General features: G+C 44.6%; 1 protein-coding gene across 3 annotated transcripts in view; it reads right to left on the reverse strand.

Annotated features, from left to right (window-relative positions):
- Positions 1 to 14324, reverse strand: part of GALNT16 (polypeptide N-acetylgalactosaminyltransferase 16) — a 145684-nt gene that overhangs the window by 17519 nt on the left and 113841 nt on the right. For all 3 annotated transcript variants that reach the window (XR_014005840.1, XM_081186229.1, XM_081186228.1), the window contains exons 7-11: positions 10454 to 10541; positions 7665 to 7749; positions 5447 to 5550; positions 2078 to 2204; positions 369 to 461 (exon numbers count right to left, since the gene is read on the reverse strand). Coding sequence is in view for 2 of the 3 variants with exons in the window: in XM_081186229.1 (XP_081042355.1) it covers positions 369 to 461; positions 2078 to 2204; positions 5447 to 5550; positions 7665 to 7749; positions 10454 to 10541 (497 nt within the window). In the remaining variant the exon portion in view is untranslated. The remainder of the gene's footprint in view (positions 1 to 368; positions 462 to 2077; positions 2205 to 5446; positions 5551 to 7664; positions 7750 to 10453; positions 10542 to 14324) is intronic.

Consider the following 14324-nt stretch of genomic DNA (forward strand, 5'->3'; position numbering starts at 1 on the left):
AATAGCTTTCTCCTAGAAATGGGTATTGAGAGGCATAATAACCCTGATCCCAGAGGCAGGATATAACCATCATGTTCATTACTGGTCACTGTTGATAGGCTAAAGCTCCAAAAGTTGCCTAATCCCCTTTAAAGTCATCTAGTTCAAGCCATTTCGATTATACAGAACCACTACCATAGAGTGCAGGAGATGAACTTATGTTTAAATATAAAACCAATCAATACTAGAATGTGTTAATCAGCTGTTCGAATCATGTTTCCAGGGGCCTGTTAGTCATGGGAGAGTGCCTATGCTGTCAGCTCTCCCGAAGAGTAGCTTATAAGAGCTATCTGACACGAATACCCATTGGCCTAGTTTGGGATGCTTACCTTCCAAATGACTTTCCAATGGCAGATGGCCGGGCCTCATAATAATACTGCTTGTATTCGTCCATCCATACTTCTGCTGTACGTTTGGTATTTCTGCAGATGCGAAAGGTGAACCACGGTTATTTACTGTACCGCTTGTCATGACATGAAATTAAGTCACCCTTATGGAAACTCCAACCCTCCCAAATTCTCATCGCCAGCAAATTTGGAAGCACAGGGATGTCATCACGAAGCTTGTACCTTTCCCCCAAAACAGGAACCAATTGATGGGTGGTGGTGTTTGCACCCCATCTCTGAGCTTGCAAGACCACAACAGATTCATCCATCCCAACGGCTGCATCAACATAAAACAGCTATTCAACTGTTATTTTCTCTAAGGTTATTTATATCCCGCAGAACCTTGGATATGCAGGGAAGAATTCAACATAGTTATTAAGCTTGCCTGATGGAATGACTGGCCTTCTCCTTCCCCTACATGCTATTGTGGGGGTTCTCCTGAACCTAATCCAGAGCCAATTTGGGGGAGAATACATGGAAAAGAGAGGGGGGGTGTTCAGACGGAACAACACAAGCACATTCCTGTGAGAAAATCCCAATAAAGGAAGAGGTACACTGGTTTCCCACCATGGCAGCTAACAAAATTCTATGGCAGCCACTCAGTTGTCCTTCCTGTATCCAGTGGTGTTCGCGTGTGAGTGGGACAGAATTCTGCTTGCACAATGGGACTTCTCCATCCTTTCCTCTCCCTTTCAGCTCTCTGCTCTGGAAAATTGACAACACAAGGGACTGCAGAGGAAGTCCTATTGTGCAAGCAGAACTTTGTTCACATGATGTTGGATTCAATCCATTGCCTCCACTCAGAGCTGCTGCCACTCTGTGGCACATGCGGAAGATCCAGAAGCCTCTTAACCATCCTGCATACTTGGGGTCATAACAGGTGCAAAATATGTAAGAGGGTTGAGACATCTGGATCTTCCACATATGCCACAAAGCAGCTATGAGTGGAGGGTAATTGAACAGGGATTTACTGGCTGCCGTGCGGGGGTAGAAAAACTTGTGTTGCTGGTGAAGAGAAGAGGAAAACCGGGGCTGCTGTTTTTGGCAGGAGCCGCATGTTTTCCATAATGTCTAATTCTGGCCAAAACATATCAGCGGTTTGCGAGAACCCACACAGAAATTAACACTGGGTTACTATAGACCACAAGTATTGAGCCTGTGCAACTGTACTCCTGCATGATAAACAGCCACCCTTAATTTAAAAATCATATTTTTACATTAAATAGGGGCTCATTGTCAAATATACTTCAATGGTTTTTATAAACTGCTATTTAATTAGGGTATAGCTCACACACTACTCTGCATTAGTATAGTGGTTTTTTCCAAGTATATAAAGTATATACCCAATGTATATAGAGGCTTTAAAAAACTATTTCCAGAGTATTAGAGAAGTGTTTGCTATAAATACAAATAAACAAAAACAGCAAGAAACGAGATAGATTTAGCCAGGAATATCCAAGCAGCTTTCATGAATTCCATATGGGTTCATACTCAAGTCCCTGAGTGAAGGAAGAAAACTGGCAAATAACTTAAGAAGTTGGCCCCAGTGTCCTTTCTTTCCTTCAGGCAAACACTATATCCTAGTTGGGCCTAAATGCACTCTGCCACCCTCCTGTTTCCTGAACTGGGATCAAGGAGTCACCCATTCCTACTTGATATAGGTCAGCGCATTTCCCTCAGGGAAGTCATACGGATGGCGCTTCCTGAAAACGTGTCCTACTCGGCTGCAGGGAACGATCTCCAAGCTGCCTCCACACATCCAGACGCGGAAAGAAAGCTCTAGAAAAGATCCAAGACAGCAGAAAAATAAAGTGAGAGAAGAAATGTGAAGGTTTTATGCCTTATTTTTCACTCCCATCTCACCTTGTACATGACAAATACAATGAGAAACCACAAAGGCAAGAATGGGTAAAGTGAAAAAGGATTTCTTAAAGAAGATGATGCTTCTTGCTGAGGGGGGAAATAAATGCATTTCCAGATGATTTCCCCTCCCTGGTCCCTCTGATCAGGATAGTGATGAGCTTCCTGGTCTTTTTAGGTGGAGTCTTGGGACCCCTCCTTTCAATTACACATTCAAGATTATTTTGTGCTTATGATGCTATCAAAGTGATCATGCACGATCATTCAATACTGTTTGCACCTGCAAAAGGTTTGGGGTGGTCGTACTGTTTCATTTCCAATCAGTGCACATCCGGTAACTTCTTGCTGAAATCCTGTAACTTTATACCCCACAGATGTTCTAGTGTATTTTTTATCCCACTTCTGTTGTCCCGTAGTCCCTCCGGACAGCAGTACTGTGGCAGCATTGGGGAAGCATTGCAGAACAAACTAAAGCAGAACCACTAAATCTACCACTAAACTAAATCTACCACTAATGCACTATTATTGTGTCAAGAACACGTTGTAGAAAAGACCCACAATAAAACACCAGTCAGGAGGGGCCTTTCTGTAAGCTATCAATATGTATGGCATTATTCTGTAACAGTGAGCAATTAAGATTACAACAGACTTGTTCACCAGAGTAAGATTCTCTTGATATAAATGAGCAGAGTTCTATTCATCCAATGGGACTTCGCCTTCTTCTCCCCTCCCCCAGCAGCCTCCTATGCTTCCCCCCAAATCTACTTGTTTGGGGGGGTGTCCCCCAACCCTCCAGAGCATATGGGAGCATGTAGGAAGCTGCAAGGGGGAGGAAAGGAAGGAGAAGTCATGCTGCATGAGACAAAATTTGTTCTGCTTTTACACAGACCCTGTTGGATACATTCCAGAGTGTCTAAAGGGAAAGACAGTACATATTAGAGAAGATTGTTAGAGTAAGATGAAAGGAATCAATTTCAAGGGCTGAATCGGTGTAAGAGTACAAAGCGAGGGACAGGAAATGGAAGACGAATGCATGATCTTAAGGGCACTGGTGAAAATAGACATTGAAAGACATTGTGGCGTTCCAAGCAACACGTTTCACATTGAGATTAAAGAGATGCCAAAAGATTATGGGAATTCTAGAAAAACGTGTAATCCGCTTTAATCACTGCTTAGGGGGATGTCTGCACTGGTCAATGTTTGTGCTTTTTAAAATATCTGGACCACTACTGCTTGTGCAGGTCCACATGTATTATGGGAATCAACACTGGAACTGCAAAAACCTGGAAGCATAATGGGCCAAAGAGCCTGTCTGAAACCTTCCCTTTTCTTAAAATTGGAATTGTCTCTCTTTATTGTACAACCTTTCAGAAAACCCCCAAACCCACTATTGATTCACTTGCTAAGTAACTCAGTTTCCTACGGCAGTGTCTGACCCTGTTTATTTAAACAGATATATTCTGACCCATCCCCCTTTGCTTCTAGACGTTTCGCTGCCCTGAAGTAAAATTCACTTTTATTTCTTTGTTAATAGCATCAGAGGACCACCAGGGCTTTGATGTTCAAAAGCTCATTTGAATCGCTGAAGAGAGGTGACCTTGCAAAAGCTTATGGATCCATCCTCCTGCGTTTAATATCTGCCACTCTGGTCAAGCTCCCTATTTGAATATTTATTTGGAGGCACAAAGAAAACACCAGGGAAGGGACTGCCAGATCAATCACAAAGAAGGGGAGAGGTTGTACAGTCACTAGAAAGGGCTTTCATGGATATTTCATATTATGGATTGTCTCTGATATGTTCTTTTGTCTGGCCACTGAAGGTCAATACGTGATGGTGAAGACCAATGGCATCTACTGCAACAGGTGGAGTAGGAAAAGCAGATTTATCACCAGCCCCAAGTGATATGGATCCTGGCCTTCACCCCAAGCCTTTAGTTCCTGCCAGGGCCCACTATCTATGGAAGTTTGGTGGGTGGCCCTTGCATGGAACTCCTGGGAGAGCTGGATCTGGCCAGCATGTTGCAGGGTTTTTTTTGAAAGAGGGTGAAGACCTTTCTCACCACCCTTTTATGGTAATCTGGTTTTAATGAGCTGAGTTGGGAAACATTTATTTGCATCTTTCTTCTATCATTACTGATTTTGTGGTGTTTAATTAGGATTTAATTATGGTTTTTATTGTGTTTGAATTGGATTATTTCTATAAGCTGCTTTGGGAGCCTGCTGGCTGAAGCATGGGATAGGAATAAATAAAACAGACCTGTGGACAATATCTTAACTCCATTTCCCCTCAATTTGGAACGCTAAAGCATTCTGAAAGCCCAATGCAATGTTAGTTATCCAACTCTGATCCATTTCCTTCTCCGAGCTCCTAGCTGCCACCACCCTCCAGCATCATGGTTGAATCCTTAGCAGTTTTGTACTAATCTAACTAACATTTCCTGTTTCTGGACCCCTTTCAAGATCCCAGTACATTTCTGAGCACAATTCAAAGTGTTGCCATTGACCTTTAAAGCCCTAAATGGCCTCAGCCCAGTATACCTGAAGGAGCGTCTCCACCCACGTCGTTCAGCCCAGACACTGAGGTCCAGTGCCAAGGGTCTTCTGGCGGTTCCCTCACTGTGAGAAGTGAGGTTACAGGGAATCAGGCAGAGGGCTTTCTCAGTGGTGGCACTCATCCTGTGGAACGTTGTCCCCATCAGATGTCAAGGAAATAAACAACTACCAGACTTTTAGAAGACATCTGAAGGCAGCCCTGTTTAGGGAAGTTTTTAATGTTTGATGTTTTATTGTATTTTTAATATTTTGTTGGAAGCCGCCCAGAGTGGCTGGGGAAACCCAGCCAGATGGGCGGGGTACAAATAATAAATTGTTGTTATTGTTATTATCATCTTTGAACACATATGCATGCAAACCAGTAATAAAGATCTCGCAAAAATGTTGTCTAAGAATCTGTAGAGTGAGACTGACATATACATAGATCTGCAGAGCAGTATGCCTGGTGGCTGGAAACAGATCTTATCAGTCTGCAAGTAGTTCCTGGATGAGGGTGAAAGCCACAATCTACGATGCTCCCAACCAGAAGGAAACGTTGTGTGACCAGGTGACCTGGGAAGAACTGAAGAGAGTAGACAACAAAAGTAGAAGTCACGGCATCAACTCACCAAAGTTCTCTCCTCCCCAGATATCCATCTGAGTGTCATATTTTCCAAGATGGTTAAACCAAGATTTATCTATCACAAAGATGCCTCCTGCTATGACAGGTGTTCTAGGGGAAATGAGGGCAAGAAAGGATTTACACAAAATATCAGTGAAATATATTTAAATGCAATAGAAACATACTGCATATATACAGCAACATGTTCCATCTGAAGTCATTTAGAAAGAAGAACCATTAGACTCCAGATTTTTCTATGAGCTGGTGCAGACTTAATTAGAGTAAAACCTTAACTGTAGTTAAGAGATTAGAAGCAAGTGCAAGATCACTCATGTTCTCTCTCCCCCCCCCCCATGTATGTACATACACACAATCACACACACAGCCCTTAACTGCAGTTACATTGGCAGCAATTATAACCTGGTTTCTGCATAACCAGAGTATGGTATTGTTTAAGAACTAAGCAAGTAAGCCAAGCAGAAGACCCCGAAGCAAAATGCAAGTTGACTGATTTTCTACACCCATGCCAGAGGCAGTGCAACCGGGCACCTCCTTTGCCCCCAACTGAACCATCTAATCCCGATTGGGAAGATAGGGAAAGGCAAGTAAATCCTGCCATATTAATAATAACAATAATAATTATTAGTAATACATTTATATCCCACCTTTGTTCCAAGGAACTCAAGGCAGCACTCATGTTTCTCCCCCTCTCCATTTTAACTTCACAACAACCCTGTGAGGTAGGTTCGGCTGAGAGACAGTGATCGTCCAATGGGTTTCCTCATGGAGGAAAGGGCTATTGAAGGCTAATAGCTATGCCCTGCCTCTATAGCTGGAGGAAATAATGCTTCTCAACACCAGTTGCTGGAAACCACAGGAGAGGAGAGTGTGCTCTCCTGCTTGAATCCTGCTTGCAGGTTTCCCACAGGCATGTGGTTGGCCACTGTGAGAACAGAATACATGGGCCCTTGGCCTGATCCAGCAGACTCTGCTATTGTTCTCATGCTCTTAAGAGTTTCATGGCTGAGTGGGGATTTGAAGCCCAGTCTCCTAGGTTCAACACCCTAACCACTACACTGAACCGCAGCACTAAAGTCAGGCAGAAGAATGTACAGACCTTCTGATTGTCCCAATCAGCCATGTGGACCAGCAGACACTAGAACAAGCTTAATCATCCTGGGTGCTTAAGACTAGAGGAGTTGGGGGTACTGTACTAGAGATCCAACACCCACAAATTCAGGCAGTGTGGACACCCATATGAGTGCAAATCAGTTGTTAAGATTATGCTTCAATCCACCTATCTTCCTTCTTTTAATTTGCCTTGATTTGGTGGTCCTTATCTGCATTATATGGGACGCGGGTGGCGCTGGGGGTTAAACCACAGAGCCTAGAACTTGCTGATCAGAAGGTTGGTGGTTTGAATCCCTGCGACGGGGTGAGCTCCCGTTGCTCGGTCCCAGCTCCTGCCAACCTAGCAGTTCGAAAGCACGTCATAGTGCAAGTAGATAAATAGGTACCGCTCTGGCAGGAAGGTAAACGGCGTTTCCGTGCGCTGCTCTGGTTCGCCAGAAGCGGCTTAGTCATGCTGGCCACATGACCCGGAAGCTGTACGCCGGCTCCCTCGGCCAATAAAGCGAGATGAGTTCCGCAACCCCAGAGTCGGCCATGACTGGACCTAATGGTCAGGGGTCCCTTTACCTTTACCTATCTGCATTACAGTATGTGTGGAGAGAGAATGTGTGTATATATCAGAATTAATCAGGCAGTGAATATATAGGTCACCACCACAGAATGTGCAAATGGTTTTGTTGAAACCTTGAGGGAAAAGGATGGCCTTGTCTTGGCCGCAGTAGACCCTATTCTGGTCACGCGCCAGCTTGGAAAAGTTCATTGTTCCTGCTAGACAGTGGTAACAATTTCTAAAATGAGGGCCATGACATTTCCCCTGCCTTAGAAAGGAGATGGCCGCATATATTCATAACAGCCTGAAAAACCAATATACTATGCACTGCATATTATAGCAGTGCAGGCCACTCAAGCCAACAGATTGAGTTGCAAGTATTTGTCAGGAATATTAAAACTCTTCAGGGAACAATAGATATTGATTAACTGCAGCTCTTAAATGAACCACACATGACCTCTGAACACTTCCCGTGGTAACATCAACAAATGGAACAGCTTCTCATATCAGACAAAAAGATGAAGTTGTGAGCAAAAGAGCTTACCTGATGGACTCAGTAGGATCTGTTCTGGACAATTTTTGCTCAATGGGGATTTGCTCCCACTTAAAGTGAAGGCTCCAGTCAAACCCTAAAATGCGGAACAGAGTAGAACATGTTTGCAGTTTCTCAAATACAGAGGAAAACCAGAAACTAACAAGGGTTTCTGGAAAATGTGAAAATAGGCTTCAGGTCTCCATTTAGGATACCTTGGGAAGAAGCTTGGAACACAGCAACACATACCGCTTAGCAATAATTAGATGGTGTTGACACTGCTTATTCGCACATGATCTCAGGGCAGCAGGAGACAAGCAGACTTGTGTTAGCCAGGCCTTGAGGTATCCCTATAGATGCACCCTGTTCCTTAGCAGTATTTATCTGAGCTCAATTGCATTCCAAATCTTCCAATGTGTGTTCCCAGAGAGAAATGCAATAATTAGTGCTTCAGCCTTCCACTCAGACTGTCCTATGCCTCATTGGCCGCCAAAGTTATGAGACGTTAATCAGCACTCTCAGTGGGATGACATGTATTTCCGGGAACAAAGTCTCTCTGTTCGCTGTAATTGGCTTTTCCCCATGCGCATCACATAAAACGCTGCCTAATTTACCATTTTTGCAAATTGGGAAGATCCTGTGGGAAGGAAGGTGAATGGCAGGAGCTGTATGCAAGTGGGCTCTGCAAAACTGAGAGGGAGGGGAAGTTGAGACCTGCACTTGAGTAGAAGGAGTGTTTCCCCAACACTTGGGGAAAGGGTGGTGGATGTGTAGATGCCCCCCCCAAGAGAACAGAGTGGAGCAGCTGGACTTCTTTGCATTTGGGTTCCTTGTATATATATAAAAAAGGTGAAATAAAAGGAAATTCTGGGGGCTAATCAACTATAAGGGTTCCCCATATTAATCACTTAGTATGCTGGTCATCTGTCTTAGTAATCTGTGGCAGATGGCACTGAATGGGGAAAGACATTTGTGCTTTCCAAAGCAGATTCCTCTCCTTATTCAAGGAAATCTTTGCTTTCCTCTTCCTTTGTTTTTATGTCATTTTTATTTATATCTTTTACTACTCTTTTTTTAAAAGCAGGTTCTTCTCTCTCTCTCCCCCCCCCCCGTGAACCCCCAACAAACATGCATAGATCAGCTGAGGAGGAGGAAGGTGCGCACACCGCATTTTCTAAATTAATGTCTGGTTCTCTCTTTCCCTTCCATGTGTGTATGTGCTAGGAATGTGTGTTAAGGAGGTTGTGTGTTTGTGTATGCTTGACCATACCCACTGTTGGAATATGGCCTCTGAGAGCTCTCCATTCAATAAACCCAGCTCTTGGCCTGAAGCAGCTACTCTAAGACATCACAGGCTTTCCCTCCTCTAAGAATCCCTTGCCGCTCCATGTATTGCCTCCTCGATTAACCTACAACCGTCTCTAGGCACACCAGCCTTTTCCCTTGACACCACAAAGTCGGCCTTTCCTGCGATAAATCTGCCTGGCAGCAGCAGAAGAGAAATATCTCCCCAATTTGCACCTCTCTTTCCCAGTTTCTTGCCTTGGCAAGCATCAATGCCATCACCTGCCTATGGGAGGGATTGCACCACATGCCCCTTAACAGCTCCTGATTCATGAAATTCCTTCCACCTGTCAATCTTCCCCGCTCCTGGCGGCTCAGGATAAAGGCACATCTGTGAAGACCTAGGAACTGCATGTAAGCCTTTTTTGAAACTTAGCCTATAGCCCGCACTGTTGTGTATAACATAGCCTGTTTTGTTTGATTTTGTACCCTGCTTTCTTGATTTCCATCCTTTCCCTCGGAGCCTGATAAAGCCTTCTCTGCTAGAGTATGTAGTTTAGCTGCCTTCTACTGCTAAATGGGAGTAAGCAGGGAAAGGGCTGGAGCTTTTCCAGTCACATCTGGAGATCAGCTGCAGGTGCCCTTCGTCCAAGTTCATAATCCATAGGCTGTGGGCAGCTCACAAGCCCAAGGGGTAACTGCTGGCCATTGGTTCATAGAACTGGAGAGCTGGAAGGGACCAAGAGGGTCATCTAGTCCAACCCCCTGCAATGCAGGCATCTTTTTGTCCAATGTGGGGCTCGAATCCCAACCCTGAGATTAAGAGTCTCATGCTTTTCCAACTAAGCTATTGTCAGAACTAATTTAAAAAGAAAGGAGACTGTGTGACACTCAGGAAGAATCTCTTTCACAGCGCATATATATTATTAAACTTCATTTTAAGGTGTGTGAAATTACAGATACAATAGATGGATCCACAGTATTAAATGCAAAACGAGAGATAATGTCACGGGCTTAAAACAAGCATGAGCTTATTTTTAGAAACCACAAATAAAGGGCGTTTTGGTCTTTAAGGTTGAGGAATAAGGATGGTGAACAGGGAAGGAACTGACAGCAAGGTGACTTCCCCTCATTCAGTTGTAACCTGAACCCCCTTCCCAGATTCTTACTGTTTTCATAGAAATTGCCAATGCATTTTCAGGTGTTACCTACAACAACTATGAAAGGCTAAACGCTACTGTGTGTGTGTGTGTGTGTGTGTGTGTGTGTGTGTGTGTGTTTATAAATGTGAAAGCTGGATTCTGCACAAACTGTTCAAGGCTGTACTCCATAATCACAGCCATGTAGATTTGAAATTACACACATATACACACTCTGAGCACAGGCTCAACTGCTGATGAAATCCTAGGCTTTTATTCTGGCATATTTGGCATCGAGATCAAAAGGAACCAGCTATGTTGGGCCTATCCAGGGGGAGGGAGACCTTTCTTAAGAATTTACTTATTCACCTTACCTACCTCCCCTCAAATCTGCTGATGCTGCTAAGTAGGCAAAATTTTCCAGGCTTATCACATCGATGATAGGACTCACCACCCGAGTATAATCCTGAAAGAAAAGACAAGGAAGGAAAGAAATTAGAATTTTGCCAGGAGGGAGGGAGATTAAGCGTCAGGAAATCAGAGACCATGAGATTTATGCACATAGCGGAATGAGAAGCATATTTGCATACTGCCTTACTTTCTTAGTCCCAGCACGGAACCTGGAGATAAGGAAGGGACAAATCTGTGGCTTTTGGGGGAGATTTTAACTCCTCAGTTGTTGTTTTTGGGTTTTTTTTGGGGGGGGGTTGCAGCTGAGATTCAAAGGAACTTCTTCCACAATTAACAGAAGGACAAGGAGGAAGAGGGGATGGAGATTCATAACACAATGGCTACTGGTAAAATGTATGTTCTTGATTTTCTGGTCACATATGCAGGACATGGTTTCAAAGGGTTATTGATCAGAGACACTATCAGATCATGCAGGTGTACTGTTAAGCTTTGATTTCCTACAGTCATCCTAGGAAAGCTGTTGACAGACTAGAATTATGGAGGTGGGAAACTGCTGCTTCTGACAGAAGCCATTTCCCTTTCTGATTCCACGGGAGAACTTGATAGAGAAAGCCTCCCTTTGGCACTTGAGATGCACAATCGTTTAAAGCCATTTTATCCGCATCCTTCTCCTGATTTTGCTCATAGTTTCATGAAGTCTGCTTGCTTAGGCAATGTTAATTGTTCCACTGAATCATCTTGCAGGGAAATCTGTCTGTCTCTCCAACTGTTCTTATTACTTCTGCGGGTGCATCCATACCAGATGTTCCCAGAGATACATCCCAGGGACAGCTGGTGAAGTCTATCTCATATCCCAAGTGGTGTCCCTAACTAGGGCTTTAATTCCAGGTTTCGTCACTGCAAAGTGAATGCCTCATTAAAGAGATACTCACTTGCCCTGAAATAGCCTTGGTAATTAGGAACATTTACTCCTAGCAAGGCTCCTGCTTGAAACAGCCGACAACAGGTGCTTCCAGGCGGTTGCTGTTTTGGGGTGGGATTCCATCACATACCATACAATTCAGGTTGCACAATTATAGTTGATTGGGTTGGCTTGTGCAACAAACCCACTTCCCCAAAATGCACTGGGAAGTAAAAAGAAAAAAGGTAAAGGACCCCGGATGGTTATGTCCAGTCAAAGGCGACTATGGGGTTGCGGCGCTCATCTTGCTTTCAGGCCGAGGGAGCCGGCGTTTGTCCACAGATAGCTTTCTGGGTCATGTGGCCAGCATGACTAAACTGCTTCTCACACAACGGAACACCATTATGGAAGCCAGAGTGCACAGAAACGCTGTTTACCTTCCTACCGCAGCAGTACCTGTTTATCTACTTGCACTGGTGTGCTTTTGAACTGCTGGGTTGGCAAAAGCTGAGACAGAGCAACGGGAGCTCACTCCATCGCGGGGATTCGAACCACCAACCTTCTGATTGGCAAGCCCAAAAGGCTCAGTGGTTTAGAACACAGCGCCACCTGCTGGGCTATAGCATAATACTTGCTGTGGTGAGATGCCATTTAACCGGCTCTCCACAAACAGATCAGAATGAATGCTCATTCAACAGCCAATGCAGTCTTATCTCCCAGTCAACAAATAAGGACAAGCATTCAATAAACAAGCCATTTGGAAGCATCCTATGCCAGGTACGTACTCACAGGCACATCTAATCATGGATAGAAAGCCCAAGAGGCTATTCCAGCAAATTTAGGCTCTAAGGGTGGGAAGAGAACGGCATCTACCCCCTTATGAGTGAATAAGGTGGCTGTTTGCAGGAAAGTAGGGCTGGTATCCAAGTTTGGCCTGGCTGCTGAACTACCGAGGCCCAGCCCTTTGGAGCTTCTGCTCATGGTCATTGCAACAAGCTTTTTCACCCGCCTCTTGCTCTGGCCCAGACAACCATGGAGACAAAGCAGGATCAGCGGATGTCACTGCCTGCTTGCTCACTGTCAAGCAGGGAAGGCGCTGAGATCTCCTGCTGGCAGGCAGGAACATCCTTCAGCCAGAGAATCCATTAATGACTAATCATTTAAGCAGGCTCAGGACTTGGGTGAAGAATCCCTGTTGTGCTTTTTAATACATGCTGCCTGCAAAATACAAAAGGCAGCGCAGAAACCTATGAAGTGAAGACAATGGGAGTTAGCCCCAGGCATAATTTTTGAAGGCTGTGCTAGAGCAGGTATAGCCCACAAGGAAAACCCATAGGGAGAGTGGTTAATTTGGACAGTTGGGGGCTGCCTACCTTTAGAAGGGGTGAAGGAAGACAAACGAGCAGGCAAAAGGGTCAAAAGCTGGTCTCCCTGCAAAGTGGTTGGAGGCCAACAGACAAAACAGATGTTTCATGTTTAGGCAGTAGAAGCCTAGGGGTCAGAGATAGCTGGCATTGACAAGCTCCAAGAGATCTAAATTCGAACCAGCTCACGGCACATAAAAGGCAGCAACTTCAGAAACAGTGACCTTGAAAATGGTGTGGGAGAGACGGCTGTGGCGAAGTAAGGGAAGGGGCCTAGATCCTTTGTGACACTTAAGACACACATTGTGGATTTTTGAAAATATCAGGCATAGTGGGAAGAAGGGAATTGCCCTTAGTAACGCAGCACATGATCAGGAGAGGTTCAAGCCTCTCTTTCCTGGGGCCATGATAGTGGTAAAACCTGCCTACAAGGCAACTTACGTTAGGAAGAGAGCTCCAAGCGGTGTTTTCCTAATGTAAACTTGCCACATGGAAGGGAGCAGTTTTCACTAACATGCTAATTTTACTAACAGGCTTAAACCGGGGTGGGTGGGAACCTGCTGCCCTCCAGATATTGCTGGATACCAATTCCCACCAGTCCCAACTAGCACGGTCAGTGGCAGGGGATGATGGGTCCAGTAACATGCAGCAGGACACAGATTTCCCCCTCCCGACTCCTAGCTTAAATTTGCCCTAACCAAACGCCACATTCCCAAGGGCAATCAGTTGCCACCTTCTGCACTAGGCATTTAATTAAACAACAACACAATATGGTTAAGAATCACATCACCTGCATCACATATAGTTAGGCTCTGAGATATGGGCACAAAGATGAAATGAAGGGGGGAAATGTCTAAAGCTATGGGGTTTGGGAGGTTTTCCCCATGTGTCTAAAGGTATGTTAAGTCTACTAGTTTATATTAGTTTATATCATAACTGTCATTGTTCACCCCACTCAACCACCCAAATAATCCTGGGAATTATAGTTGGGTGACAGTGGTGAAAATTCTTTTAGAGGCTCCAAGCTGCCCTCACAGAACATCAGTACCTGGGAGAGGAAAGGCCTGGTAACTATGCCATACTATCTGTAGCGCAGATATATAAGCAAACGTGTTTCTTGGCACTGAAACAGGCATGCACCTGACAACAAAAAGGTAGACTTGAAATAGAGAAACTCAAACACAATAAACTTCTTGAAATGTCTGGACTCAAATCCTCCTCTGCTGCTGAGCTGTCCGGGCACATTTCCTTCCGTGCAAGAGCAGTCAATGAGCTGCCACTGCTATTGTTGGCCCTGCCAGCAGCATGATTTTATGAGCAAATATAAAACAGACATTTATGGGATACTGAGAAGGATTATTTATTGAGCCGAGGCTTTTTAAGTCACCAGTTCTAAGGTTTCACCTTCTTCCTCCCTTTGGCATTAAGCTGAACATATATGTAATTTGCATCTATAGCAGTTCCTCCCACCTGCCTCCTGGGCCCTGTTAACTACCTAAAAGCTTTCCCTCCTCTTTTCTTGCCTTCCTGAGGAGAAAGCAGGCCTTAAATGTGGCAGGGAGACCGGCCCTCC

Source organism: Podarcis bocagei (assembly GCF_964188305.1).
Source record: "Podarcis bocagei genome assembly, chromosome: 1".
Taxonomy (NCBI): domain Eukaryota; kingdom Metazoa; phylum Chordata; class Lepidosauria; order Squamata; family Lacertidae; genus Podarcis; species Podarcis bocagei.